The sequence below is a fragment of the Kwoniella pini genome, chromosome 9, assembly GCF_000512605.2.
Source record: "Kwoniella pini CBS 10737 chromosome 9, complete sequence".
In the NCBI taxonomy this organism is placed as follows: Eukaryota; Fungi; Basidiomycota; class Tremellomycetes; order Tremellales; family Cryptococcaceae; genus Kwoniella; species Kwoniella pini.
The window spans coordinates 1,259,911-1,284,309 of NC_091724.1; the positions used below are offsets into that span (position 1 = coordinate 1,259,911).

The 24,399-nt window shown below is 38.3% G+C and overlaps 9 protein-coding genes across 9 annotated transcripts; 3 read left to right on the forward strand and 6 right to left on the reverse strand.

The window, feature by feature from the left end:
• Window positions 1-442: 442 nt before the first annotated feature.
• I206_106725 (uncharacterized protein) lies at window positions 443-2,510 on the reverse strand (the record flags this gene model as incomplete). The annotated part of the gene is made up of 7 exons (XM_019159080.1): window positions 443-681; window positions 750-1,377; window positions 1,437-1,672; window positions 1,737-1,879; window positions 1,952-2,113; window positions 2,184-2,294; window positions 2,359-2,510. The coding sequence occupies 7 exons, from the start codon at window positions 2,508-2,510 to the stop codon at window positions 443-445; spliced, it is 1,671 nt and encodes a 556-aa protein (XP_019007752.1).
• A 4,591-nt stretch (window positions 2,511-7,101) lies between these two features.
• On the forward strand, window positions 7,102-8,801 carry I206_106726 (uncharacterized protein; the record flags this gene model as incomplete). The annotated part of the gene is made up of 6 exons (XM_019159079.2): window positions 7,102-7,165; window positions 7,226-7,805; window positions 7,869-8,132; window positions 8,198-8,454; window positions 8,512-8,577; window positions 8,656-8,801. 6 exons carry the CDS (start codon window positions 7,102-7,104, stop codon window positions 8,799-8,801), a joined length of 1,377 nt encoding a protein of 458 aa, XP_019007751.2.
• Window positions 8,802-9,200: 399 nt separating this feature from the next.
• On the reverse strand, window positions 9,201-10,187 carry I206_106727 (uncharacterized protein; the record flags this gene model as incomplete). The annotated part of the gene is made up of 6 exons (XM_019159078.2): window positions 9,201-9,410; window positions 9,494-9,574; window positions 9,646-9,791; window positions 9,865-9,881; window positions 9,946-10,056; window positions 10,171-10,187. The coding sequence occupies 6 exons, from the start codon at window positions 10,185-10,187 to the stop codon at window positions 9,201-9,203; spliced, it is 582 nt and encodes a 193-aa protein (XP_019007750.2).
• Window positions 10,188-10,815: 628 nt separating this feature from the next.
• Window positions 10,816-11,914, reverse strand: I206_106728 (uncharacterized protein; the record flags this gene model as incomplete). Its single annotated transcript, XM_070203386.1, has 6 exons — window positions 10,816-10,918; window positions 10,983-11,094; window positions 11,192-11,346; window positions 11,406-11,616; window positions 11,676-11,828; window positions 11,896-11,914. 6 exons carry the CDS (start codon window positions 11,912-11,914, stop codon window positions 10,816-10,818), a joined length of 753 nt encoding a protein of 250 aa, XP_070059487.1.
• Window positions 11,915-12,478: 564 nt separating this feature from the next.
• Window positions 12,479-13,318, reverse strand: I206_106729 (uncharacterized protein; the record flags this gene model as incomplete). The annotated part of the gene is made up of 3 exons (XM_019159077.2): window positions 12,479-12,531; window positions 12,685-12,966; window positions 13,120-13,318. The coding sequence occupies 3 exons, from the start codon at window positions 13,316-13,318 to the stop codon at window positions 12,479-12,481; spliced, it is 534 nt and encodes a 177-aa protein (XP_019007749.2).
• Window positions 13,319-13,936: 618 nt separating this feature from the next.
• Window positions 13,937-14,797, forward strand: I206_106730 (uncharacterized protein; the record flags this gene model as incomplete). Its single annotated transcript, XM_019159076.1, has 5 exons — window positions 13,937-14,026; window positions 14,136-14,157; window positions 14,235-14,390; window positions 14,493-14,642; window positions 14,700-14,797. 5 exons carry the CDS (start codon window positions 13,937-13,939, stop codon window positions 14,795-14,797), a joined length of 516 nt encoding a protein of 171 aa, XP_019007748.1.
• A 389-nt stretch (window positions 14,798-15,186) lies between these two features.
• I206_106731 (uncharacterized protein) lies at window positions 15,187-17,196 on the forward strand (the record flags this gene model as incomplete). Its single annotated transcript, XM_019159075.1, has 11 exons — window positions 15,187-15,253; window positions 15,323-15,403; window positions 15,476-15,631; window positions 15,711-15,783; window positions 15,910-16,006; window positions 16,066-16,222; window positions 16,285-16,428; window positions 16,492-16,665; window positions 16,740-16,828; window positions 16,942-17,085; window positions 17,164-17,196. 11 exons carry the CDS (start codon window positions 15,187-15,189, stop codon window positions 17,194-17,196), a joined length of 1,215 nt encoding a protein of 404 aa, XP_019007747.1.
• Window positions 17,197-17,550: 354 nt separating this feature from the next.
• On the reverse strand, window positions 17,551-21,226 carry I206_106732 (uncharacterized protein; the record flags this gene model as incomplete). The annotated part of the gene is made up of 10 exons (XM_019159074.1): window positions 17,551-17,838; window positions 17,918-18,202; window positions 18,264-18,539; window positions 18,600-18,693; window positions 18,758-18,873; window positions 18,969-19,747; window positions 19,805-19,876; window positions 19,947-20,803; window positions 20,878-21,034; window positions 21,118-21,226. 10 exons carry the CDS (start codon window positions 21,224-21,226, stop codon window positions 17,551-17,553), a joined length of 3,033 nt encoding a protein of 1,010 aa, XP_019007746.1.
• A 394-nt stretch (window positions 21,227-21,620) lies between these two features.
• I206_106733 (uncharacterized protein) lies at window positions 21,621-23,930 on the reverse strand (the record flags this gene model as incomplete). The annotated part of the gene is made up of 13 exons (XM_019159073.1): window positions 21,621-21,805; window positions 21,889-22,004; window positions 22,067-22,248; window positions 22,321-22,425; window positions 22,542-22,655; window positions 22,716-22,736; window positions 22,817-23,038; window positions 23,112-23,186; window positions 23,268-23,366; window positions 23,436-23,443; window positions 23,660-23,736; window positions 23,798-23,837; window positions 23,927-23,930. 13 exons carry the CDS (start codon window positions 23,928-23,930, stop codon window positions 21,621-21,623), a joined length of 1,248 nt encoding a protein of 415 aa, XP_019007745.1.
• Window positions 23,931-24,399: the final 469 nt, after the last annotated feature.

Below are 24,399 nucleotides of genomic sequence, written 5' to 3' on the forward strand. Positions count from 1 at the left end.
GTATCGATATGTATATATATATGCCCAGGATCATCAGCATTTTAGAGTAATTGAGGTTGACCTTTTGTTATTGCGGGACATGGTTGCTATTTGAAAACGCGGGGCACTTGATAGTTCAAAAATACCGGCATCAATAGGTGTTAACCAAGATATCAATCAAGTGCAATTCAAGTATTATATATGATATATTCATTGATTCATTTGTCAAATATGGATCGTACACAGCATAAACCCAGATTAAGAAGAGAAGCAAGTAAGCAAAGCAAAAATTAAAAGAAGAAATGTATATGCAAATGGAAACATCTGTCCTTTTTTCTATATACCTATTCCTTTTTCGCCATTTCGATAATGATGGTCTAATACGTGACAGATAGATGTTAGGGGTATCTGGGACTTTCGTCTCTCTTTTCTCTTTTATATACAGCTAACCCGTTGAACGGACTTATACTTTATTAAATACTGGAAAACTTGATGGTTCACCAGTTTCTTGACTTCCACCAGCAGAAGTTCGTTTTTCTTTATCTTGATCTGTTTCCCATGCTTGCGGATCAGATAAAGCGTAATCTTCATCCATGGATTCGACAGTATGGTCAACCAATGTTGAAGTCGGTGGAAACAAAGTTGAGAGCAAGAGGTAGATACTTGCCCCCATTGCAGTAGAAGTAAGCCATGAAGCTTTGTCTGTGAGCCAAAGGGCGAATCAGCGAAAAGCCGTGAATTGAAAATATGAGAGTACGAAAGTCACTTACAAAAGAATGAGTATTTGCCAATATCAACTTTCGAGTTGATGGCATTTATCAAACCTGGCAAATTGACTGGTACAGCGATGAGGAGGGTAACTAAAGCTCTCCAATTTGTACCGTAGTGATACTTGTAGATACCTTCATTTTGGTACAACATGGGCACATGGAATCTTGTCTTCCTAACGATCCAGTAATCCACTATCATGATTGCTACTATAGGAGCGAGTACAATAATGTAGCCGGACAAAAAGGTAGTCAAAGCTTTAGCGGAAGCTTGAATTTTCCAAGGGCAGGTAACCCATCCTCCAAGTATTGCAGTGATAAATGCACCTCTTCGGATGTTTAACCACTTAGGAGCCAAGAATGCAAAATCGTTGGATGCGGCAATGGAATTGGTGGAAATATTGGTACCGAGTGTAGCGAGGGCGAAAGCGAATGCAACAAAAAATGCTCCTGCCCTCGATGTCCATTGAGCGATAATCATAGTTGGATCCCAGTAAAGTTGGCCATAAATCGCTTGGCCCGCTGAAGCAATGACGATACCGATAAAGGAGAAGATGAAGTAAACAATAGGGATGAAGAGGAGTTGCCAGTATGAGTCGGAAGTCCGATGGGCATATCGAGTAAGATCAGGCTGAGGGCAGGCAGAACGATGAGCAATCGCCTTTCTGGATTATGTACTACTAAACTCACGATATTGATCGCCAACGTGGTTTTACCAGAGATAGCAACGTTGATACCAGCTACCCAAGCCCATGATCGAGTGGCACCGGTCAAAGTGGTATGTTTGGCGAAAACTGGGCCAGAACCACCAGCACGGTGCACTGCCCAGCCGAGAGTGGCGAAGGCAGCGATGACGGCGACTATGGATTTGACAAAGAAGAGCCATCTCATCTTTCGTGGGTGAATAAGAACCAGAGGGAATTGGACTAAGTTTGAAGCACTAAGTAAGCCAAGCTGGATCGTGATTGAATGAATCGCAAAACCACTCACTGGTCCAGAATACAAAGTACGCAATCATCTTGCTACTAGTAACACCTTGGGAGACGGGAATGCTGTTTGGATAAGTCTTGAGGGAAGGCCAGATTGCTTCAAGACATATCAGGGTACATGATGCACCAATGAATGTGTTGATACTGTGATCAATATCATTGTTAATTGATGATATAGTGGAAAAAGAATTTCCAAATTGTATGATGATGGCTTACCCGAAATAGATAAGACCAAGAACAAGACGAGAGAATACGGCAAAGTAGGAGAAGTAGAATCCCAATGACGCCCTTGAGGCAATAGAGAAAGGGATATGGTGTCTTGAACCAATTGTACCATTCAAGGCGACAGCAAACGCGATGATGATATTACCGATAGCACTGATGCAGCCAATCTCACGTCAGCTCATTATTCATTTAGGCGACTAATGATACCGAGCCAGTTACTTACATGGCACCGGATGCTTCTCGCCAACTTAAACCCATAGCTACGATCGAACCAGCTTGTTGCATGGTACCAACATTAGCACCATCCGATAACCACAAGAAGAGGTAATTGACCCTATTTACATGATATCCCGTCAGCTTTCAGTAAAACAATTAGATCAAAGATTTCTAGAACTTACGCTCGCCAATTTCTTTGCTCTACAGGTACCACATCAACATCTGCATTTGACCATCCATCTCTAGTAGCATAAGATGCAGGAGGTGTATCGAGATACCAATAATCCCTAGTTAACCATCGTTTAGGTTCTATATTTTTCACGAAATCTAACATTTTGTCTTTTGTGGAATAGGTCGATTGTTTAGGCGAGACTAAAAGATACCTTTCAGCTGCTGTTTGTTGCGAGTCAATTTCGTTATTGGATTTAGGGTACATGAGGTTAGAAATGATCCAGACAGTGAGCTGGTGATGATAAATCGGAGTAAAAGGCGAAATAGGATAAGGTGTAGAGCAAGATCAAAATTCAAGAAGATAAAAGTAATCAAGAGCCACTAGGTCAATTTTGTATGAAAAAGAAAAGAAGCTAATTGTAGCAAGAAGAGGATAGATTAAAACTTAGAACATATGAAGAGGTCAATGAGTTTTTATATCCACATTTTCATGCAATTTGAGAGCAATCAAACGAGAAGTGACACGTAAACACCTAAACCTTGACGACGAGTGATATATGATCAGATACGGAAAGGGCTCTGTCTGATGCGCCTTGACGACCGAAAAAGACATTTCAGGCTCCCATCAATATCACCCTTCGCTTCTGTTGCGATCACTGGCGTTTCCCACTCTAGCTTCTTCATCAATACAGCCACCCATCAATACAGGTCCAGACCAAGAACCGTAAGAGAAGATAAACATTATGTCATAGCCGCCTGTTTCATATCAGGACATGGACGCATGGAAAGCTTCTGGCCTTGTGCCTCCAGCCGATGATTTCCGTCAGAGATTACAGCACAGACACGGCCAGGTGACATGAAGGAAAATAGAAGGTCAAAGCGTTGTATGCCTAGAAAGGCACAATTCGCTTTGACCCTCCTCGTGCCCTTGCGACCGATGGAGTTTATGATAAAGTGGAGAGCAATGGTGATCAAAGGCATAAACAACATGGCATAAAGGAGGGTGGGTGTGAAGTGGGGTTGGGGTGATAGGTATGAGAACTCTGAGGCACGAGAGAATAGATCAAAACAGTACTCACATATATGATTACGAAGTACGATTCTTTCCGATTTGCTTGTCAATCTATTGATGGAGTTTCTATGTATATGTGACTCCGTGATCGTTGATAGTGGGGTGGAGCGATTGATGGTATTCGGGAACAAGACTTTCTCGACTGGTCTGAGAGGGCAACGATGGTAGTCAAGAAGGGCGTTATCGTATCGGGAACCGAAGAGTTTTCGCTGTCTTTCGTTTTCGGATTGGGATGTTTCACAGTTCTAATCCGTTTGACTTTGTCTAATGCGTCTAAAGATTTGTTGATAGGTCCTTTTATTCTTTGTCGAACGATCCTACGTTGATCGATATAAGATCATCTATTTTCCTACTTCTCGTCCGAGGGAAAAAACAAATCTATAAGCCGTAATGTTTTATTTTTAAGCCTTTGATCCTTCTTGCAGGATTCAAGATCAATATCAGACCCATTCGTTTCTCTTGTCACTCATGTATATCAATCAGATATGATCGTTCGAGCTATTATAACTATATTTTTATTTCTTCGATTGATGTAGATAGGGTATAGGCAATTTGGCGTACTAGATATTCCCCTAACCCGCGCGCATGGTTCTTGAGACAAACTGGAGACCAAAAAGATAATTGATAATTATTGAAAATAAGCTAAAAATTAAAATCCTGGTTGTAGCTTGCATCATCCACTTGGGCTAACGTTATTACTTGGGATTTATCCCGGAGTGAGATAAGAAAATTTAGCTTACGAGGCTTTGACCCTTTTTTACTTTCAACATCTACAAGAAAAGTACCTGGATTCACCGGGATCCATTTGCAACGTTATTTCATTTCATACCGGTCGGTCCTTAATCCGTAGGTTAGATTCACACTCGAAAGTATAAATTTTACTTTGCTATTTCGACCTCTCGCGCAGTCAGATCAAGCGGGCAAGGTACAAGACATATTTCTCACGGCAAAGTGGAGAGTGGGGGTCGATTTGCCGACAAGTTGGAAAACCAAAAAAAGGACCTTTCCATAATCTTGAATTTGGCTTCCATAATCTTCGTCAATGCATACATCGTAGCTTGCTAAACTAGACTACGCTAAAGATGCCACCAAGCCTCATGGATGACAGTCGTACAGAATGTTATATTCAACATATGCTGTAGGTCTGAATACCAAAAGATTGTATCTCAGGGAATGTAATCTCCCCTTTTATCTCTAGCTTCGTTTCATTCTGTTCCCCTTTTTTCGCACATCCGTCGTCACCTGCAACATCGAGGCTCTCTGAGCGATCGGTCCAATACTTTATAGGCTCAAGATCACTGCTTCTCGGACATCGTTCGGGTTGTACCCATCTTCGGTCTATGTGATCAGGATTGACATCTCATTACGTAACTCGCTTGGATGACATACCAGCTGTGAACCTGCTTCCGAGCAGGTCGAGCTTTTGGGTCAGATTAGGGGCTCTCTGTATAAGGTAGCTTCACCGATATCAACGGTGCTTGATCATCGGTGACGTTCCATCTTCATAAGTTTCCTATGGATAGAAAGCAGATTGCGGAAGGTGTATAGCAATTAGCCAAGTGTACCTTCATACAGATTGATCCGAGACGAGAGAGGAAATCCCCTTCTCAAGACCTGGTCGCACCAAAACAGCCTCGTATTCACTTTCACAGCTTCTGCTTGCAGGCACCTAGGCTTTGATGATCAAAAACGACGCCCGCTGCCTCCACTTTCCTTCGTGTGGGTACATTCGTTCTTTTCAATTAAATGATCTGTCTTGATATTCTTCTCTTGATCCTGATCTGCATTTAAACTACTTGTATTCCTTTTTGATACCTTATTTACAGCGCTATCGGCGAAAAGACACTGCTGAATCACTCAGATGCATGCCATATTGATTATATGGTTACCTATATCCGAGACATGCTGCTAGATCGGTAGAATTCGGTAAATAAAGATCGCTCAATACAAAGGCCGAAGTACTTAATTCCCGATACGCCGAAAATCCATAAATCAAAAAGGACCCGAACGAACTCCGAGCAGCCATCTCTCTGCGCATGCCGCATGACGGACTTGATCTCTCCGCCTTTTAGCTTTAAATTCACTTTGGGGTAAAAATAATAACAAAAAAACCATCAACGCCATCGCCAAATTACAATAAATAACCCAAAAAATTTGCTTTTTTTGTGCCAAGACGATTCGGTTTCCCCCTTTTACTCCACTTTGACCGAGAATTGAAGTAAAGCATTACCGGTAAATCATTTACCCATACTTCTACGAGCGGATCAACAACACGTATAAGTAGACGACATCATTGATCAGTTTTGTTTGATAACGAAAATTATATTGGACGTATCGACATTTTGGATGACAAAAGGAACATAACACGCGGTTCAAGCACCTAATTACTAGCCGCATTTAGGTCTCATAAAAGACAAATAAAACCAGATCCTGAATTTCGAATGGTACCTTATTTGGCATTATAAGACGATCGAAATATCAAGTCCGTTTTACAAGGAGTACTTGACCAAAGTGGGTATACAACATTCGGACTTACTATTGATCTAGTGTCATAATAAGCTTATTCAGGACTAGGTAGAAAACAATTACCAAGATCAAAATTAAAATCAAAATCAACCCTTTTCCCGAGGTGCTTAAAAATCGCACTGATCACTTCTTCTACCTTAATTACTGTTAAATCCGAAACATTTGAACTCTTTTAACCAAACAAAATCAGGTCAAACAAATTTGGTCTTTGTACTTCTTTATGAAGATTTTCGGCGTTTGGCGATCTCCTCAATCCCAGGTACTTCTCCCATAAGTATCTTAAAGAGGGCCGAGCTTTGCTCTAACCCATACTGTCATCAGTTCTAACATTGAGTGAACAAACAAAAATTTCAACACCCGCCTGTCTCGTCAAATCGACGCATTAGGTTTTGAAGCTTGAACTAGTTTCGTCTTAAACTCACTGGTGCATCAAGAATTTGGGTCAAAACATCAACAAAGTAATCAGTCAACGTTGACTGCCTGTCATTCGAAGAAGACGTCCGGAAAGCCCGTTTGCATACGTTAGATCGCTCTCCACCATCAGCGTGATTTACTGTATTGGTCCCCGTAACGTACGAACCTGAACATACATCAACTTCTGGTCTACGTTCTTTGTAGAAGTCACATCAATTCTCCAGGACTATATCGAGGCACGCCCTCGAAGTGATCTCAACTTTACTTGTGTATATAATCAAAGAAGTTCAGTCTGGACTTCTCAATTGCGTCAACCCACTTTCCCTTTGTTCAGATAACTTTGGTCCTTTCTTCCGCCATCAGCAATCAGATTTGATACAACACGGAAAATTTAGGCCGAGAACCCTCACCACGCTTTTTCGTTGTTATTTACTGGCCTTCGCTGATTTTGTCAACCTTTGTGACCCTATTTTGATGAATCTTCCCGGGAACCCACACTTTACCTTGGTACTCGGTGTGTGAAAAGAAGGCTCTGCATCAAAGGATCTCGTAATTATCACTATCAACCCTGGGAACGCCCGATCTTCGGATCATCATAATTGTGTATATAACCTCTTCAACCCCTTATCCAATCGATTCATATCGTGAACATGATATAATCATACCCTCCGAACTCAACATAAGACACGTAAAGCAAAAATCTACCCATTCTGTATAGGAATCCAGCAGCACCGCCCATTTCATGAATCACTCTCAAGCGGGACCTTCGAGTCCTCGACTAGCTCCTCCAACTTTTGCTTCTATCGGTAAGCTACTTTCGATACCTTCTAAAATGAGCGTGAAATTAATACCCCGATGTGATGCAGGAACCGTTTTGATCGATGCTTTTGATTCGCCGCCAAGGCCAATACTAGATACCGTCCCTAGCCCTGATCAAAGCTTCAAGACCTCATCGGCTCGACATGATACTCAAGGAGCGGGTCTCCCCACCCCTCCAACACCGCCAACCCCAGAAAAGAATGAGTCCTCGGCAAATATAACCCAAGCTACATCAATAAATTCAACTCAATTGCCACGAGCAAACCCTCCCATCCGCCCGCTGCGTGCTCAGAATTATTTGGCAACCCCGATCACGTCACCTGCAACTTCCTCTGGACCGTCAACTCCACAATTATCGCTCGATGACTCGTCTGAACCTAATCTGGATGAGATCTATGAGATGTTGGGTGGTGGAGCTCTATATGCTTTGGTAGGTGCAAGATTATGGTTACCACCTTCTCAACTCCGTACTTTGGTGGATCGAGCACCCGAAAGCGAGAACAGTGAATTACCTTCAGATGCCGAAGATAAGTTGAAAGCTCTAGGTGAAGATATATGGGTGTGGAATAGGGCGGAAGGCAGCAAAATGATTAGGGCGAGAATACGATATGAAGGCGATGTCAGATTGTAAGTCGCAATCAAATTCATTGACAGTTGTAGGTACGAAGATAATTGACGAGAGGGGTTCAGCTTTCAGCCGATTGTACAAGCGAGACACCGTACAATGGCTCAGATTTATCAATCTCCATTATTTGGTGCAGAATATTTACATATAAGTCCCCCATACTCACCTGAAAACGTTTTTAACCTATTGGAGGAGATGAAGACCATCGAGGAAAATGCTGAAAACCAGAATTGGAAACCCAAAATTGTATTTGAACCTACGCCACCATCTTGTCATCCCGGTCAAAGAGAATGGTTAGAGAAGATTGTACCTAATATTGAAGTCCTGTCGTACGTACTTTGATCGCAGATGAAGTCATAATCAATAGCACTCATGTTGACTTTGATAAATTTAGCCCGAATCACGAAGAGATTTTCTCGATTCTAGGTATACCTCTCATCGATATGTCATCAATGGAATTCATATCAACAGTGGAAGGTATTATCAAGTATTTCCTTGATGAGATTGGTATAGGGAAAGACGGTCAAGGAGTAATGATTGTTCGATGTGGAAAATTAGGTGCATGTATAGGAACAAAACAAAAAGGTTTGAGATGGTGTCCTGCTTATTTCCAAGGTAAAGATCAAGTCAAAGTTAAAGATGTTACAGGTGGTGAGTATAAATACTGATCGTAGGGATACAGCTGATTCTTTACAAATTATTGTTCAGCTGGTAATTCCTTTCTTGGTGGTTTTGTAGCTGGATTGAGCTTGGCGAATGGTGATCCATACGAAGGTATGTCACCTTTCCAATTTTATTTCTATAAAACACAATGAAATAGAGTCTAGGCTGATGTGGTTGAGCCTCCTTCAGCTGTTCTTCATGGGACAGTATCTGCGTCATTCGTTGTTCAACAATTTGGGTTACCAATTTTGAGTTCAATCGAAGGTGTCGAAAGATGGAATGATGATTCGCCTCAATCAAGATTAGAAGAGTTGCGCAAAAGACTAAGTCAATGAGAAGAATTTGTAAGACCTGAATTGTCAACACAAACATCACTGAATGGCCGATAATCAGGTGTCTTGAATGTACGACTTGTGTGCTAAGGAGGGAAAAGAGGAAGGGATTATGGGAAAACAGCATCTTCAAACAATCGTGTTCTTATTTAATCTATAGAAAAACAGTATATATACCTGGCATAGTAACAAAAAATTAACAATAAAAGACGGATTCATGTTGTCATTTGTTTATCATCGATAAAATCATTAGTTTCATGCATACACCAATAAATACAAACATACAATACATAAAACTATACTCGTGATTGTGGGAAACGCAGATTGCCGGGTATAACGTATTCCAAAAATGGTTTCGTAATCAGATGAGAGGGTCAGATTGATTGTGAGGAAGGTAAGCAATTATATAGCTTTAACTTGTGATATGACTTCTATCTGACCAGATTGTAAGGATTCTTGATCTTTTGGATTCTGTTTTAATCCACTCCAATACAATCTTCCTGCAACTTCTGAAACTGCCCATTTCATACCTTGTTCTAAACCTGATCCTGTATAAGCTGAACAAGGATGCACAACCCATTTATGTGAAATTATAGATTTCAAATCTAAAGCCTGTTTTCATGACATCACCAAATTCAAGTTAATTCGATAATCCATCAATCATTATTTGATTTGATTGAATCGAAAATACTCACATCTCTAATTTCAGTTAAAGATAATGATCCTTCAAGATCTTGTTTATTTGCAAATACTAATAAAGTAGCACCTGATAATCTCTATATTCCTTCTTATAATTAGCTCTTTGAAAAAAGAATTTCTTTGTATAATTTTCAAAATTAAATTTTACCTCTTCTTGTAATAATCCTTTTAATTCATTTTTACAATCTTCCATTCTCATTCTATCTGATGAATCTACTACCCAAACTACTGCATCTGTAGATTCGAAATAATTTCTCCAATATGGTCTTAAAGTACGTTGTCCTCCTACATCCCCTTTATCAAATTCAAAAAAGTCAGCTTTTTCTATAACCTTAATCAAAGGACTAAGGCAAGGACGATAGCTTACAGATATTTAAGGTATAGCTGAATCGGAATACTCATTAGCATTAAAGTAAATTGGCTTGAACTGATTCAGAAAAACACTTACCCATCCCTTATTAACGTTTTAATATTAAATCCCAAAGTAGGACTTATATCTGAAATATTCTCATCATTCAACTTTTTCAATATTGTTGTTTTTCCTGCATTATCAAGGCCACTATTTTACGAATGAGAACATATACCGTATAGCCGTCAATCTCGAATAGCATTAAATGAGATTACGCAGCAAAGCAAGTTTGAACGGACATTGAAAGTGGAGGTCTAAACTTACAGGAAAAGTACTCTCATTTCCTTAGACTTTGCTTTATTCTTTCTTATAATTGTGAGTAGACCTGTGTATTGTCCAATCAGCGAGGGAACCAGAAGTCCGTATGCCTAATAACAAAGGTCTTACCCATTTCGTCACGTTTGATTTTGGCAAAACCATTCAATAAATTGTTAATCAGAATGACTTTTGTTATTAAACATGAGCTTTGACGCGACTTGAAGCGAACAATCTATTGTTCGAACAGATATCGTGGCGTATGATCTGTGCGTGGCATTTCTGCATGCCGTTCAAATTGATGACAGCACTATCATATCCACAGCCTCCATTTCAAGCTACTTCTTCCACATGATCATCCCCATGGCCAATGCTTAATGATGACACTGTCCTTTCAATGATGATCTGTTTCGTCTATGAGAAAACGGTGTGCAGTGCGACTCAGAATCACTTACACTAGATCTACTATCAGTAGTATTTGCTTGCATTCACACTATGGCTCAGAGACACATTTAATTTCGTTTAATTCACTGGTAGTTACAATCATATACATGCAAAGCGAGTAAAGATGAAAAGAAAGATGAGACAATAATCGTATAAAAGCTAGAGGCAGTATACCAAAAGGTATATTCATTACTACAATTGTAACTTTCCTCATTCAACTACGATCAAATAGGGATACGTTTTTTGCAGGTCAGATGCTTTATCATTGAACATATGCACCCAGAATTGATCACCCATTTGAATGGTCTCAATTCTGTCAAAACATAAATAGCAATATCAATATTGTGGCCTTTCATGGACTTGGTAGCATTACTCACGAAGCTGAACCCGCGTCTTCACCAATCACACTTTCAACAACTCGGTATTTGCGTGTATAAGTATCAGTTTCCTTTGGTTCAAGAACGACAATATTATTCTTGAGATAGTTGACTATTTACATTTCACAAGAATGAATTGAAGGAATTCTTAGCCTCCTTATCTGCCTTTGGTAGATAATTGCGGTAAGAAGGAAAAAGGGATGACTTACAATATTCGTCTTCTGTTAGATCCCATTTTTTTGAAACCACCCTCGGGCTCGGATTCAATAATTTTAATATATTCTCAGGATCCGCTTGAACTACCGTAGTAGAATTAGTATCCCCGAAACTGTCTAGAATTGCTTTTTCATATCCCATCCACCACCTTCAAGCAAAATTATCAATACATCAATTCCACTTTGCCATATTTTGAATTTGACTTACCAATTGGCCTCCAGTTGTGGTCTATGATAAGCTGCGGCTACTTGATCTATATTTAATGTCACACCTTTCATTGTACTTCCACTATATAGAGTGAACGTGACTGTTTTGTCATCAAGGGGAGATATATTATCTTTTATTCTTGAAGAAACGCCATCTTTGAACATCGCGGCTAAAGACAGTTTGATTCCTGTATCGTTGTCCACCTTGGCATCTGTTTACCTTGATTTATCAGCTACTTTCATTCTCCCTGTGAGGCGGACGAGAAATTACAATTGTTCATATCCTCCCGAATTGGACCCTCTGAGCCCCAAAGTGGGGCAGCATTCACTTCCCTCTTCTCAAATTGATCGATACGAGTACCACCGGTACTGATTGCTGCTCCCAGAGTGGTATGTACAGTAACCAAAAAAGTAAATAAGAGACCTAAATCCATATGGGTTTCAGCGTTAAAATGTTGTAATCTCAGTAAAGTGTAACCTTTGTCGCTTACCGTAAAGTATTGTTAGCATTGTTCGTGTTATATAAGATTCGTTTGAGACTACAAGTTCACAACAATTTAATTATCAAGTATAAAGATAGTTTGTGAAGACCTCAACACTCCGTAGACAATAATTCAATTATATATCACCGACAATTGTCAATTCAAGGACAGATTCCCAATCATCACGGGCAGCCAGTTACGTTGCTACCTTTGAGGTGGATTATAAAAGGAGGTTAGTCATTCATGGACTATTCCACGTTTCATTATGATTAATGATCTTAATCATCCCCTTGAATTCGCAAAGGAAATCAAGGTGGACGTGTCATCATTTCAGCTTAATGGATGATCTACTTTATCCCCTTCAATTTACAAAGGAGGAGATGGTGAGATCGCGATCCACGAGTTCTCCTCGTGTCAGCAGAGCGCACTCAATGGAGAGGACACTGGATAATAATTAGCCTGTGAAGGGAGAGTGAAACTAAGATCAATTTGTGCTTGGTGAGATGTAGGCCAGATATTATAGCAAAATATGCATTACAATGAACTTCAGCATTAGAAGTTGGCGGACTAAACAGATATGATATGAAAGTGTCTATTTGGTGTGATGGATTCTGAGTTTGCCTGGTACATGAACGTAGTTGTTGGCTGGAAAGAGGGATCAAAGACAAGATTAGCAATGTCCATATATATTTAGTTTTCGATCCCCCAATCCCCTAGGATATGAATATACAAGCTCATATGACGTCTTGCCGAAATTTAATGAAGTGGTACAATGAAGAAGGAGGAAAAATTACTCACCATAGTTTTTAGGAGGAACAATAACTTTCTTAGGTTCATCAATTTTATATGGCCATCCTTGCTTTTCCGCATATCTAACAGCAGATTCTTTAGAAGGGAATATCAAAGATGTTCCTTGAACGTAATCTGCTGAAGCTGCCCAACCCATTAAAGGATTTTCCCATCTACCTGCACCTTGAAGAACATCCCAATCTAACATCCATCTCTTTGTCTTTCCTTTCGCAGATTGCATAGTTGATTTCGTTGGTCGATAAATTCGAACATGTCTTTGTAGCATTTCAGCTTTGAATTCAATATAAAAGGTTCATTTCGATAAATAAGTTCCGTTTAAATTGAATTGAAATCGATTAATGCGATTGGTAGGATCAAAGAAAGAATTATTATTCAATAAGCAACGTCAATTTTAGCAAGTAAGTATGTAAAAATGGGACTCACAAGGAGCACCTGATACTGTTTCTACTTGAGGTAAACCTGGGAATTGGAATTCTGCAGGTGCATTTTGACCAGGTTGAGCTGTTGGCACAGGAGTAGCGAAAGCATCGGGTTTGTTGAAGGCTGCTCTTGAAGTGTGTAATGCTCGGATACCGGCAAATGATCTTGTCGATGTTCGCAGTAAGGAGCGTGAGGCAGACATGATGATTATATGGGGTGTGTGGTTTTGGATAAATAGTGCTCCTGATAATGCTATTCAAGAGAGCATTAAATTGACTACTCAAGTACAGCTTCGAGCGATGATGAGATACACAAAGACGGATTGGAGGATTAGAGGTTAACCTCGAATGCCACGTTTCGGAAAATTCGGCGAAATCGATTATAAGCGGCGTAGTCCGCTTGTATATCGCTGCTTGTATGACTCCCTTCGCATAACAGATCGCCACTAACAGATCACCAACCCAAAATAGCTTCCAGTACGCGTAACATTACAAATTACCAAGGGGAGGCTTTTTGGGCTTTAGACATAGATAGGTATCAGATATCGCCTAAACATTCTTTGAATTGTTGAAAAGAAGAGTGTTTCCTCCACACTATCGATTCGCGTCCACCTCCACCTCCACCTTATATAGTGCGTCATATCTGTTGAGATAAGACAAGAGATAGATAAGCTGAGAGTCAAAGTATAAAGGCCAAGTTGTGTGCCGCACTTGAGAGTTCTGCGATGGCACTGAATTTCAGACTGACCAATCATCATTGACCTTGAACACTTTTTCTTGGACATTGACTGCTCGAGTGAATACAGATCACTGAGAACAATATGCCACGAACACAACTTCCAGCTTCTTCGAGAGATTACTCTCCGTCCAGCGGCCAAGAAAGAACAAGTCAATTAATACATGTACAATACGTCGAGTAGCATTTGTCGATTGACTGACTGACTGCGTGTTCTAAATGTCCGATCTGGCAACTCTCTTTGCCCCAGCTTCAGAACCGCCTACTGAGCTTGGACGTTACAGGATTTAGGTCCAAATGCCGGTAGTCAGTTGCAGTAATAAAGTTATGAGTTACCTGCCCTCAAGAATCAAGCTAATATAGCATGTGTCACTCTTCGTCAGTCCGCGTATCGCCCCTTTGTCTGGGTGCGATGTCATTGGGAAACCAATCAACAAGTTTCATGGGTAGTCTTTTGGATCATGAACAATCTGCCAAATTTTTAGATTATTATTATGAAGCAGGTGGAAATTTCATAGATACTGCTAATACATATCAAGGTGAGTTTTTGGATAAGGCAAAGTCCGTTTCGGATGAGATCTTAAATTGACTATTATTTTAGACGAACAGTCCGAAATGTCCTTACGGCGTTCTTGGTCAAGGTCGATTCAAATCACCTGAAGAGAATGAAAAAGGTCAAAAAGAGGGAAAATTCAGAGCAGGGATGGAACCTTCTGAAAATGAAATCAAAATTTCCAGAGCGCTTCAAGATGTTGCGAATGAGATTGGAGGTGAGACTAAGCTGACTAGTGGTAAGTTACCTTCTCTCTCTTGGCTCATATGGAACGTCAAAGTTGACTTCCCAATAGTGGCGCTGGCATGGGCGAGACAAACCGTAGCTTATTGTTTCCCTATCGTCGGTGGAAGCAGTATTGAGTATCTCAAATCGACAATGCATCTATGGTGACAGGTCCGTAGACGAGATGCATCGGCCGCCAAAGACAAGGAAGCCTGCATATTTCTTCTTCGTACAAAGCCTACGAGTCTTTATACCTTTCTCCGCCTCTTTCACCTTGATGAGTGTGAAAGGAGATTTCACTATACCTCCGCAATTGCGGCGACTGCCTCCACCTTGACCTCCACTTACGATCTCCACCTCCACTATTACGAGCATCATAGCGTCAGACCGAAGGGCTGGAATGAATGGGTAGTCATATAACGTAGCCTATCGTCATAATATCATATATAAACTCGAAAGATCATTTCAATACGTCTTTGCTCTTGTTCCTTTTCCACTCACCATACTAATCTACTTTCTTTCTGTATTGACAAATTCACGAAATAAATTCAAGCAAGATGCCAAGAACACCAATTCTAGCTTCAGGTAAAGATTATACCCCTTCATCAGGGGATGATAGGAAAGGTAAGCTTATTGTATCAATGGAGATATGTGTAACGATATAGGATAATTACTAAAGAGTTTCTTTAATAGGCTTCATAGAAATTTTCACTCCTGCTCCTGAACCAGATACAGAATTAAAACGATATAGAATTTTATCACCTTCAGCAGGAAGTAAGTTTTATCCCTTTCACTTCCCTCAATTTGATTCAATGATATTGATCATTTTCGATCTTTTTTCTATAGTTCGTGTTTCACAATTATGTCTTGGAGCTATGTCAATTGGTGATCAATGGAAAGGTTTTATGGGAAATGGATTAGATTATTCCCAAGCTGAAGAATTTTTGGATTACTTTTATAAAGCTGGAGGTAATTTTATTGATACAGCCAACAATTATCAAGGTACGTCTATCTCCTTGCTTTTAGGTACATCGAAAAGAAAAAAGAAAAAATCAAACTGATTCATTGTTGTTATGATTAGATGAACAATCTGAAATTATCATTGGTGAATGGATGGAGAAAAGAGGTATAAGAGATGAGATTGTTCTTGCTACGTGAGTATTCTCTCCCGTAGCATCATTTTCAGTCAACTGGGTCCACTTCGATGTCCTCGGTCCCTACTCTTCTTGCGCTCTGTTCGCAAAAATTGAAAAGGACATAGCTTACTTATTATCACACAGCAAATTCACCACGTACCCTCTTGATCGAAAGGAAGGGAGATTTGAAGGCATCGCAGCGAATTACGTTGGAAATGCCAAAAAGAACCTCAGATTAACTGTGAGTCAACTAATAACTCATTGATAGGAGCTCAGAGCTGATCGGCATTGCCTCCAAAGGTTGAGTCTTCGTTGAAGAAGCTTAGAACCGATTATATCGATTTGCTTTACGTTCATTGGTGGGATTACTCTACCTCAATCCCAGAGTTGATGCAATCCCTCAATGATATGGTAAAGTCTGGAAAAGTCTTATATTTAGGTATCTCAGATACTCCAGGTAAGTCGTTAAATATCAGACCTTGTCGCATTTTAGATATAAATTGATGATTGTCATCTTAGCTTGGATTGTTTCTCAAGCGAACGAATATGCAAGAAATCACGGTTTGGCTCAATTTGTAGTTTATCAAGGAGCTTGGAGTTTAGCTCAAAGAGATCTTGAAAGAGATATTATCCCTATGGCTAGAGCTAACGGTATGAGTATTGGTATGTCTTAATTCATCTTGTTTTATCTTCTATATGATAGATGAGCTGATCAATCAAAAATAGCTCCTTGGAATACTCTTGGTGGTGGTAAATTTAAGACACCTGAAGAGATTGAAGAACGTAAAAAAGCAGGAACTCTTAGATCAGGATTAGAACCTTCTCCTCAACAAATTCAAGCTGCTAAAGCTTTGAAAGAAGTAGCTGATGAAATTGGTGGTGATTTAAAATTACCTAATAGTGAGCAGTTCTTTTGCCCCTATATCAAAATCAATATGATATTTACTTATTTTAATCCTTTTTCCCTTTCATAGTTGCATTAGCTTGGGCTAGACATAGAGTAGCTGATTGTTTCCCAATTGTTGGAGGAACAAGTATTGAAAATCTTAAATCAAATATTGATGTAAGTATTTTTTTAATTTTTTTTCTCAAATTGATGTTCGATTATTTATAACTTTCTCCCATATGTTTAATTGAAAACTGATCAATTTTTTAATGACGTACAACTTAATATAGGCACTTAGTATTAAATTAACTTTTGAACAAGTTGAAAAACTTACAAAAGCAGTTGAATTTGATATTGGTTTCCCATATAATTTCTTTGGTACAAATCCTCATTATTTACCTAATGGTAAACCAGATAGTGCATTATTAACTACCGTCAGTTTTTTTTTTTTTTTTTTTTTGGGGTATTTCCATCAATCTGTCAATTACTGACCATGATGACTGTGATCATAGGCTGCTCATTTGGAATATACACAATTACCTTGATTTCCACTTAAATTGTGTATTCATTCAAAAGCGGAAAGGCTATGATATAAACAGAAGGAAAAGAAAGATTTGTATTGTAGATATCAAATAAATAAATAAATAAACGATAAATAGTCTGGAAATGTATTCAAGTAATGTTAGATTGTTTTATCCAAAGCAAGGCTGTTCTTTGATTTGCGTTATCATCAAAATCACTTTCCAAACATATTGTTTATTATTAAACATTTGAAAAACGATAAAATGATCACGCGAATTTCGCACAAATACAAATTGCATAATCATATCAAAACCAATCAAAACAAAAATAAATACCAAAACTTCCAACCTTTTCAACAGTACATGAATATAATTTAACTAATCAGCTAATCTTCTAATTGTTCTCTTTTCTCTTTCTCCAACAACTTTTAAAATTCCTTCATCAGTTAAACTTTTAACAACTTCAGAAAATTCAGAATGATCAATAGGTAAACTAGATTGTTGTTCTAAACCTTTAATAACAGAAGACCATTTTAAACCTCTATTTCCAGAATTATCAATTAATTGTAAAATTTCTTTCTTTAAATCAGATCTTGCTTTTCTTGTTGAAGATCCTGTTCCTATATTTAATAAATCTAAATCAATTTGACCTGTTAAAGGATCAGTCTAAAAAAAAAGCAATTTTTTTTTAAAAAAATCAGCTTTCTACACTTTCACACACTTTAAATTCATTCCTCCAACTCACTGCACTTTCTCTTAAAGCTGATTTAATTAATCTAACAGCTTCCATTACATCTCTTAATTCTACTCTTTCACTAAATCTCATTCTAGCATGAGCTTCTGAAAGTCTAATCATACTTTCTAATTGTCTTGTAGTTGCTGTAATTCTCTTCTCTTGAGTTCTAGTATCAACTCCGGCTTTTCGCATTTCAACATAAGCTTGTACAAGTGCTGTAGAGGCGTCTTCAGATAAGACAGGGTGGATTCGTGATCGAGCATAAGTGATATAAGCTGTCAAAGTCTCAAGTGGCTACAAGTCATGATGTATCGTCAGTCAGGTTTGATCATCCTCAGGAATCAGCTATACATACAATGATATCTTCTCCAGCAGTATCAGGTCGATCTTCCAAATAAAGCCCGACTAAATGCTTGGCAAGTCTTCGATCGTTCAATTCATCCACTCTATCCAGTACAAGGTAGAGCAAATCGAATCTCGAGATCAAGGTTGGGGGTAGGTCGATATTGGCAGGAATTGGTAATTTGGGATCATATCGAGAATTTATCGGATTTGCAGCTGCTAAGATCGATGTACGGGCATTCAAGGTGGTGATGATTCCTGCTTTAGCAATTGAGACCGTTTGTTGTTCCTGTTCGAATTGAAATGTCAACCAAAGTCCTCCGCCTAAGCTGTAGTGAAACGAGCTCACCATAACTTCATGTAATACACTTCGAGTGGCATCTGACATCTTATCGAATTCATCGATACAACAAACACCACCATCAGAAAGTACCAATGCTCCACTACACAAGAGCAAAATCATCAGCTTGATAAGACAGTGTCGTTGCTGAGACTACCCTAGCTTACCTTTCTAATACCAATTGCTTGGAATCTGGATCTCTGGTAACGTATGCAGTCAAACCAACCGCTGAAGATCCTTTACCTGAGGTATATACACCTCGAGGAGCGATTTTGTGAACATACTAGAACACATTTGTACATCAGCTTCTTGTTCTTGCCGGATCAAATGCAATTCCGGAAGCTGATAGGATGGCTAAGGAGCAGAAATTTTACTCACTTGCAATATTTGCGATTTACTAGTACCGGGATCACCAACCATGAGGACATTAATATCACCTCTATATCTTGGTCCACCACCTCCACCACCTCTCGCAATGGACTTGTTCGTTCCTCCAAAAAGTTGAAGTAAGATACCTTTCTTGACATCTTCCAATTCATAGATTGAAGGAGCCATTGATCGAGCGAGTATTTCATACACTTCAGGATTATTAGACAATTCAGTTAATTTCTGTTCCATTTCTGCAGAAGTAGTCAAATTTGACTCTTCATTATCTTGTAAGTCCATAGGAGCTTCTGGATGAGAAAGTAATTCTTCTTCATCATCTTCTCCTCCTACACCTACTCCAGGTGGTTTACCTTCTCCATTTCTTGTAGAAGGATCATATCCCATTCTTCCTGTATTAGTTCTCTTAATATGAACAACGTCAAGATAGGTTTTGAAAAGGGATTTAATTGATCTTTGACGAGGATTAACTCGAACTGGTATAGATCTGAAAATACCAGTTATAATGACTCTATCACCTGGTTTTACTAAATCAACTAATTCGTCATATACACACAAAGATACTGTGTGAGGGGTTTGACCATCTGGTACGGCGTCTGGAGTTTCTTGCAATCTGATAACTTGCTTATCGGTGAATTCTGATCGATTGTGGATCAACGACATTGTACCTTTCAAGCTGCAGACATCTCGAGGACATCTTTCGGGTTCATTAATCTTTCCTCGATCAATATCGGCTTGTACGGTATGTTGGCAGACCATACAACGGAAGAAGGCTAAAAGGATGTACAGATTAGCTGGACTGGTATATCACCGTGGGACAGCTAACTCACCAGCAGTCATATCAGGTATAACGGGTGTAGCTCTAATAACTAAACCCTTGACTGAAACAAGCTTATCGGTATCTACCGTTGAAGCTTCGTCAGTACAGTACAGAATGAAAAAAACAAATAATTGAATGGAATGAAAACTCACCTCCTGGATTAAGATCTCTCATATTTACACTACGTTCACCACCAAAAGGTCTAACTTTATAAACTTTTCCTTGAATTTGATTTAATTCATCTTGTAATAAATCTAATTCTAATTTATCTAATTCACCTTCTGTATATTTTCTTTGTGCTAATTCAAATTCTTCTTCTGAAAATTCAATCATTGTATCTCTTAAAACTTGATCCATAATAGGTATAACTTCTTGTGGAAAATTCATTAATTGATAATAAAGTTTTTTAGTTGGTGGAAAACTTAAAAGATTTAAACTATCTAAATTTAAATTTGTTTCTCCTGTTAATTGTAATTTTTTTAAATAATTTTCATATAATAAAACTTCTCCTTTTGTTAGAGAATTATCATATAAAGGTTGACTTGGAGGTACAATTCCACCATTTTCCATTATATTTTTATTAATTTCTGAATTATAAATTGTTCTATATTTAATTTTAAATCCTCTTAAAAAATCTCTAAACATATTCATAGATTGTTGAAGTGAAATAGTTGTACCCCAAATAAATTTTACTATTCCACCTTCATCTTCTCCTTCTTCTCCTCCTCCTCCTCCTGTACCAATACCATAAACTCCATCTTGTGAAGGTGCAATAGCTGATAAAGTAGGAGCTGAAGATCCGGCTTCATGCCTTCTTGAAGCTCTTGGTGTAGTGGGATCAGCACCTTCTCCATCAATATCGATATCAGTATCTGTGTGACTTGGTGAAGAACCTCGAACAAGTAAAGGAGTATTTTGAACAGTTCGTCGTGCTAAAGAAGGAGAAGAAAGTGGGAAAGAAGAATGAATATCCCCCCTTCGCTGTCTACGGGGTGTAGAGCCTCCAGACCTATCATTCAGTCGAGACAATCAGCTATTCAGTCCAGCTATCAAGGACCACTGAAGAGGAAGTATCACACTCACGCAGGGAAGAAAAGAGGAGTTTCACCTCTTACTCTTCTGAGACCGCTAGAACTTGGAATAGCATCACTACCTAATCCAGATGGGACTCGACGACCAGTTGAAGATGGGTGTCGAGGAGAAGAAGTTGGAAAATGAAGGGGTGAAGATGAGCCAGGAGCTATACGACCAATTCCAATCTTGTCAGCTATTCCTTCTTTCAGGAGGTGATTTCAAGCTCAACTGCATATGATGTGGACTTACGAGCGTTTCTTGCGTTAGTCGACAATCGCGAAGCCTTTGGTGTACCAGCTACAGAAGAAGAAGGGAAATTTAGAGGTGAAGATGATCTTGGAGGGTTGGGTGTTGACATTGTTACTTTTCTCTCTTGTTCAGTGAATGTCGGTGTATAAATGATTAAAGTAAAAGTATAAGATGATATGATTTAAATGAGGGATTTAGGGAAAGTGAGATGATTCAGAACGCGTAAAACTCAATGAGGAATGGCGCGACGCGTTGGACCATTGACCACTTGTATATAATAGTAAATGACACGTCATGCAAATGATCTTCAACCGATAAAAGCCTATATACTGCACTATGCACTATGCATTATCCAGCCAGCATCCTTATGCATATGGTTTATATTTACTGTATCTTTCTACTTCAAAGCAAGACATAATTACAAATCATTTTCCTTCTGTTTTTGCTACTTGATAACTTTCAAACTCAAAATATCTTCTAACTTTACTTCAAATCAAAGTGCATCAAAGAGATGATTTAGTTCCTAATTCACCTTTAACAGCTTTACTCAAACTCTCAGCAAAGTATTTGATATTATGTTCGTTCAATCCAGCCATTGAAATTCTTCCATCTTTAGTCATGTAAATATGAGCATGATCAGCAAGAGCTTGTACTTGTTCAGGTGAAATACCAGTGAAAGAGAACATCCCTATGATCGAACAAAAAAACATTAGCATTCTTTCCGTTTCAATTACACGATAGAATTGTTAATTCTATCAATGAAATACTAACCAATTTGAGATTTGATGTGACCCCATTCTCCGGGAGTTTTCAACTCAACGAGCAAGTTGTATAATTGTTCTCTCATGGAAATAATTCGATCGGCCATCTTTTTGACTTCCTTCAACCTAGCAATTGAATCATTCAGCACGACCTTTCAGAGACCACAATATACGTATGAAATACTCACCATTGCTCATATAGCTCTGGAGTTCCCAATATAGTAGCTACAAGCTGAGCACCGTGAACAGGTGGAGAAGAATACAATGGTCTGATAACTCTTTTAACCTGAGATAACACTCTTTCTTTTTCTTCAGGAGAAGAAGTAACCATTGAGAATGTACCGGCTCTTTCGGCATAAAGACCAAGGTTCTATGATTCCAATTAGCAAACAATTAATTCAACGATGTTCCGTTCAGCCCATTCAACAATGAAAGCACATACCTTGGCAAAGGATTGACAAAGGATAATTTGATGTCCTTGTTCAACAAAGTATCGAGCAGCGAAAGCATCTTTAATGATATCTCCAGAGGCGAAACCTTGGTATGCCTACAGCGGATAGACATCAGCAATGGTCTCCATTCAATAACGATTCGCTATGGTGTATGGAAGTTGATGCAAAACAAGAAATCTTCCAATACACCACGAAATAAAAGGCAACTCACCATATCGAATAAAGCTAAATGTTTCTTACTCTTTACCAACTCGCTCAATTCTTTCCATTGTTCTTGAGTTGGATCAATACCAGTTGGGTTTTGTGCACAAGCATGAAGAAGAATCTACAAATACCAATTCATTCAGCTATTCACATCAATTATAAGAGATTAAATAAAGCTTACGATTGATCCATCTTCAGCATTCTACATTTTACATTTAATTTTACTTTCAGTCAGCTCAAAGTCTTTTGAATATTAAGGATCAAAATTTCAAATAAATTCACCTTAATATCCTCTTTCATACCTTCAAAATCAAGTCCAATAGTTTTTTTATCAAAGTATCTATATCTTTGTACTTTGATTCCAACTCCTTCAGCTAATGGAACATGATTTCCCCAAGTTGGATCAGGAAGATATAAAACTTTAGGTCCAGAATAATATTGAGATAAAAAACCAGTAGCTATTCTTAAAGCACCTGTTCCTGAGATGGATTGAGCTACAGCGACCTATACGACATGTATAAATTAGCTCTTATATCCAGACAAATCATATACAAATTAATTCAAAAAATTAACTCACTCGACCCTCTTTAAGTGGTTTACTATCTTTACCATAAGCTAATTCAGAAGCTAAAGTAATGAAATCATTGGCTCCCTAATTTAAATTGAATATCAGATTAAATTACAAATAAACATATCGATTATCTTTGTAAATGGTTTTGGTTTTTAAACATACGGTAATTGGTAAATATTCTTTATCTAATTTTTTTTGATGTAAAATATCTTCTGCTTTAAGAACCGATTCAAGGACATAAGGTTTACCATTTTCATCTCTCTACATAATATTAAATTTATTAAGAAATATAAAAAAATGCAATTTCAATAAAATGGTAAATCTACTCACGTAAGCACCTGTTTTTAGGATTCATGAGTTGTATAGTTTGAATCGGTATATTTAAATGATGGATAAATATAAAAGGTAAAAACATGATAAGGATATATATCCAAATTCAATATAAGGTATATCGGTAGAGGAATTACGAATGCAATATTTAAAACATATAAGGATTCATCATAAGCCTTCATCTCGTAAGCAAATTCGAATAAAAAAATAAAAAACAGACGCACCAACACCAAGATTTACTTTGTTTGAGGCAGTATCTTTCTTAAAAGCATCAGTTACACCTAAAATAGGATCAGGTGGACTGTTAAATCAAGTATGATTAGCTTAAAGCAAGTCAAATAATCAATATTGTGTGAACATACCCTTGAGGAACACCTTGCCAGAAATTAGTGAATTGATTACCTTAGAAAACACTTATGGTATTAGCTCATCTGCGTTTCTTCATGTGTCGGGAGATATATCATCGTTCCATCATGGTATAAATTACTCACTCATACTGTTCCTTGAAAACGTATATATGTATGCTTAAAAACTTCTTATATAGATGTAAAATTAGAGTCAAATGATAAAGAGGCAAGATGATTTCTCTTATTGCTTAAAAGTAGATATATATGAGATGAATTAGCCTTCGTTTTGAAATTCGAAATAACTCTTGAATCGATTCGAAATACCTTTATATCTCGTTCCCATTCATCATCATCTCCTCTATTATGAGTCACACCCAACATGCATATGCCCCGCATCCGGTTAAATTCTCCGGAACTGGGGAGATGGATTTCATTACGTAAACTGCCCGTTGAAAGATCGGGACATTTTGTAGTGCTTCAGATATATTCAGATACTATAAGGCCTTAGGAGGATAGTGTCAAGATAGTGCATATGCATATCCTTATGATCTATCCTATTCTGTTTTTTTTTTTCATTCTATTTGATGCTATCCTGATCTACAATATATATCCGAAAT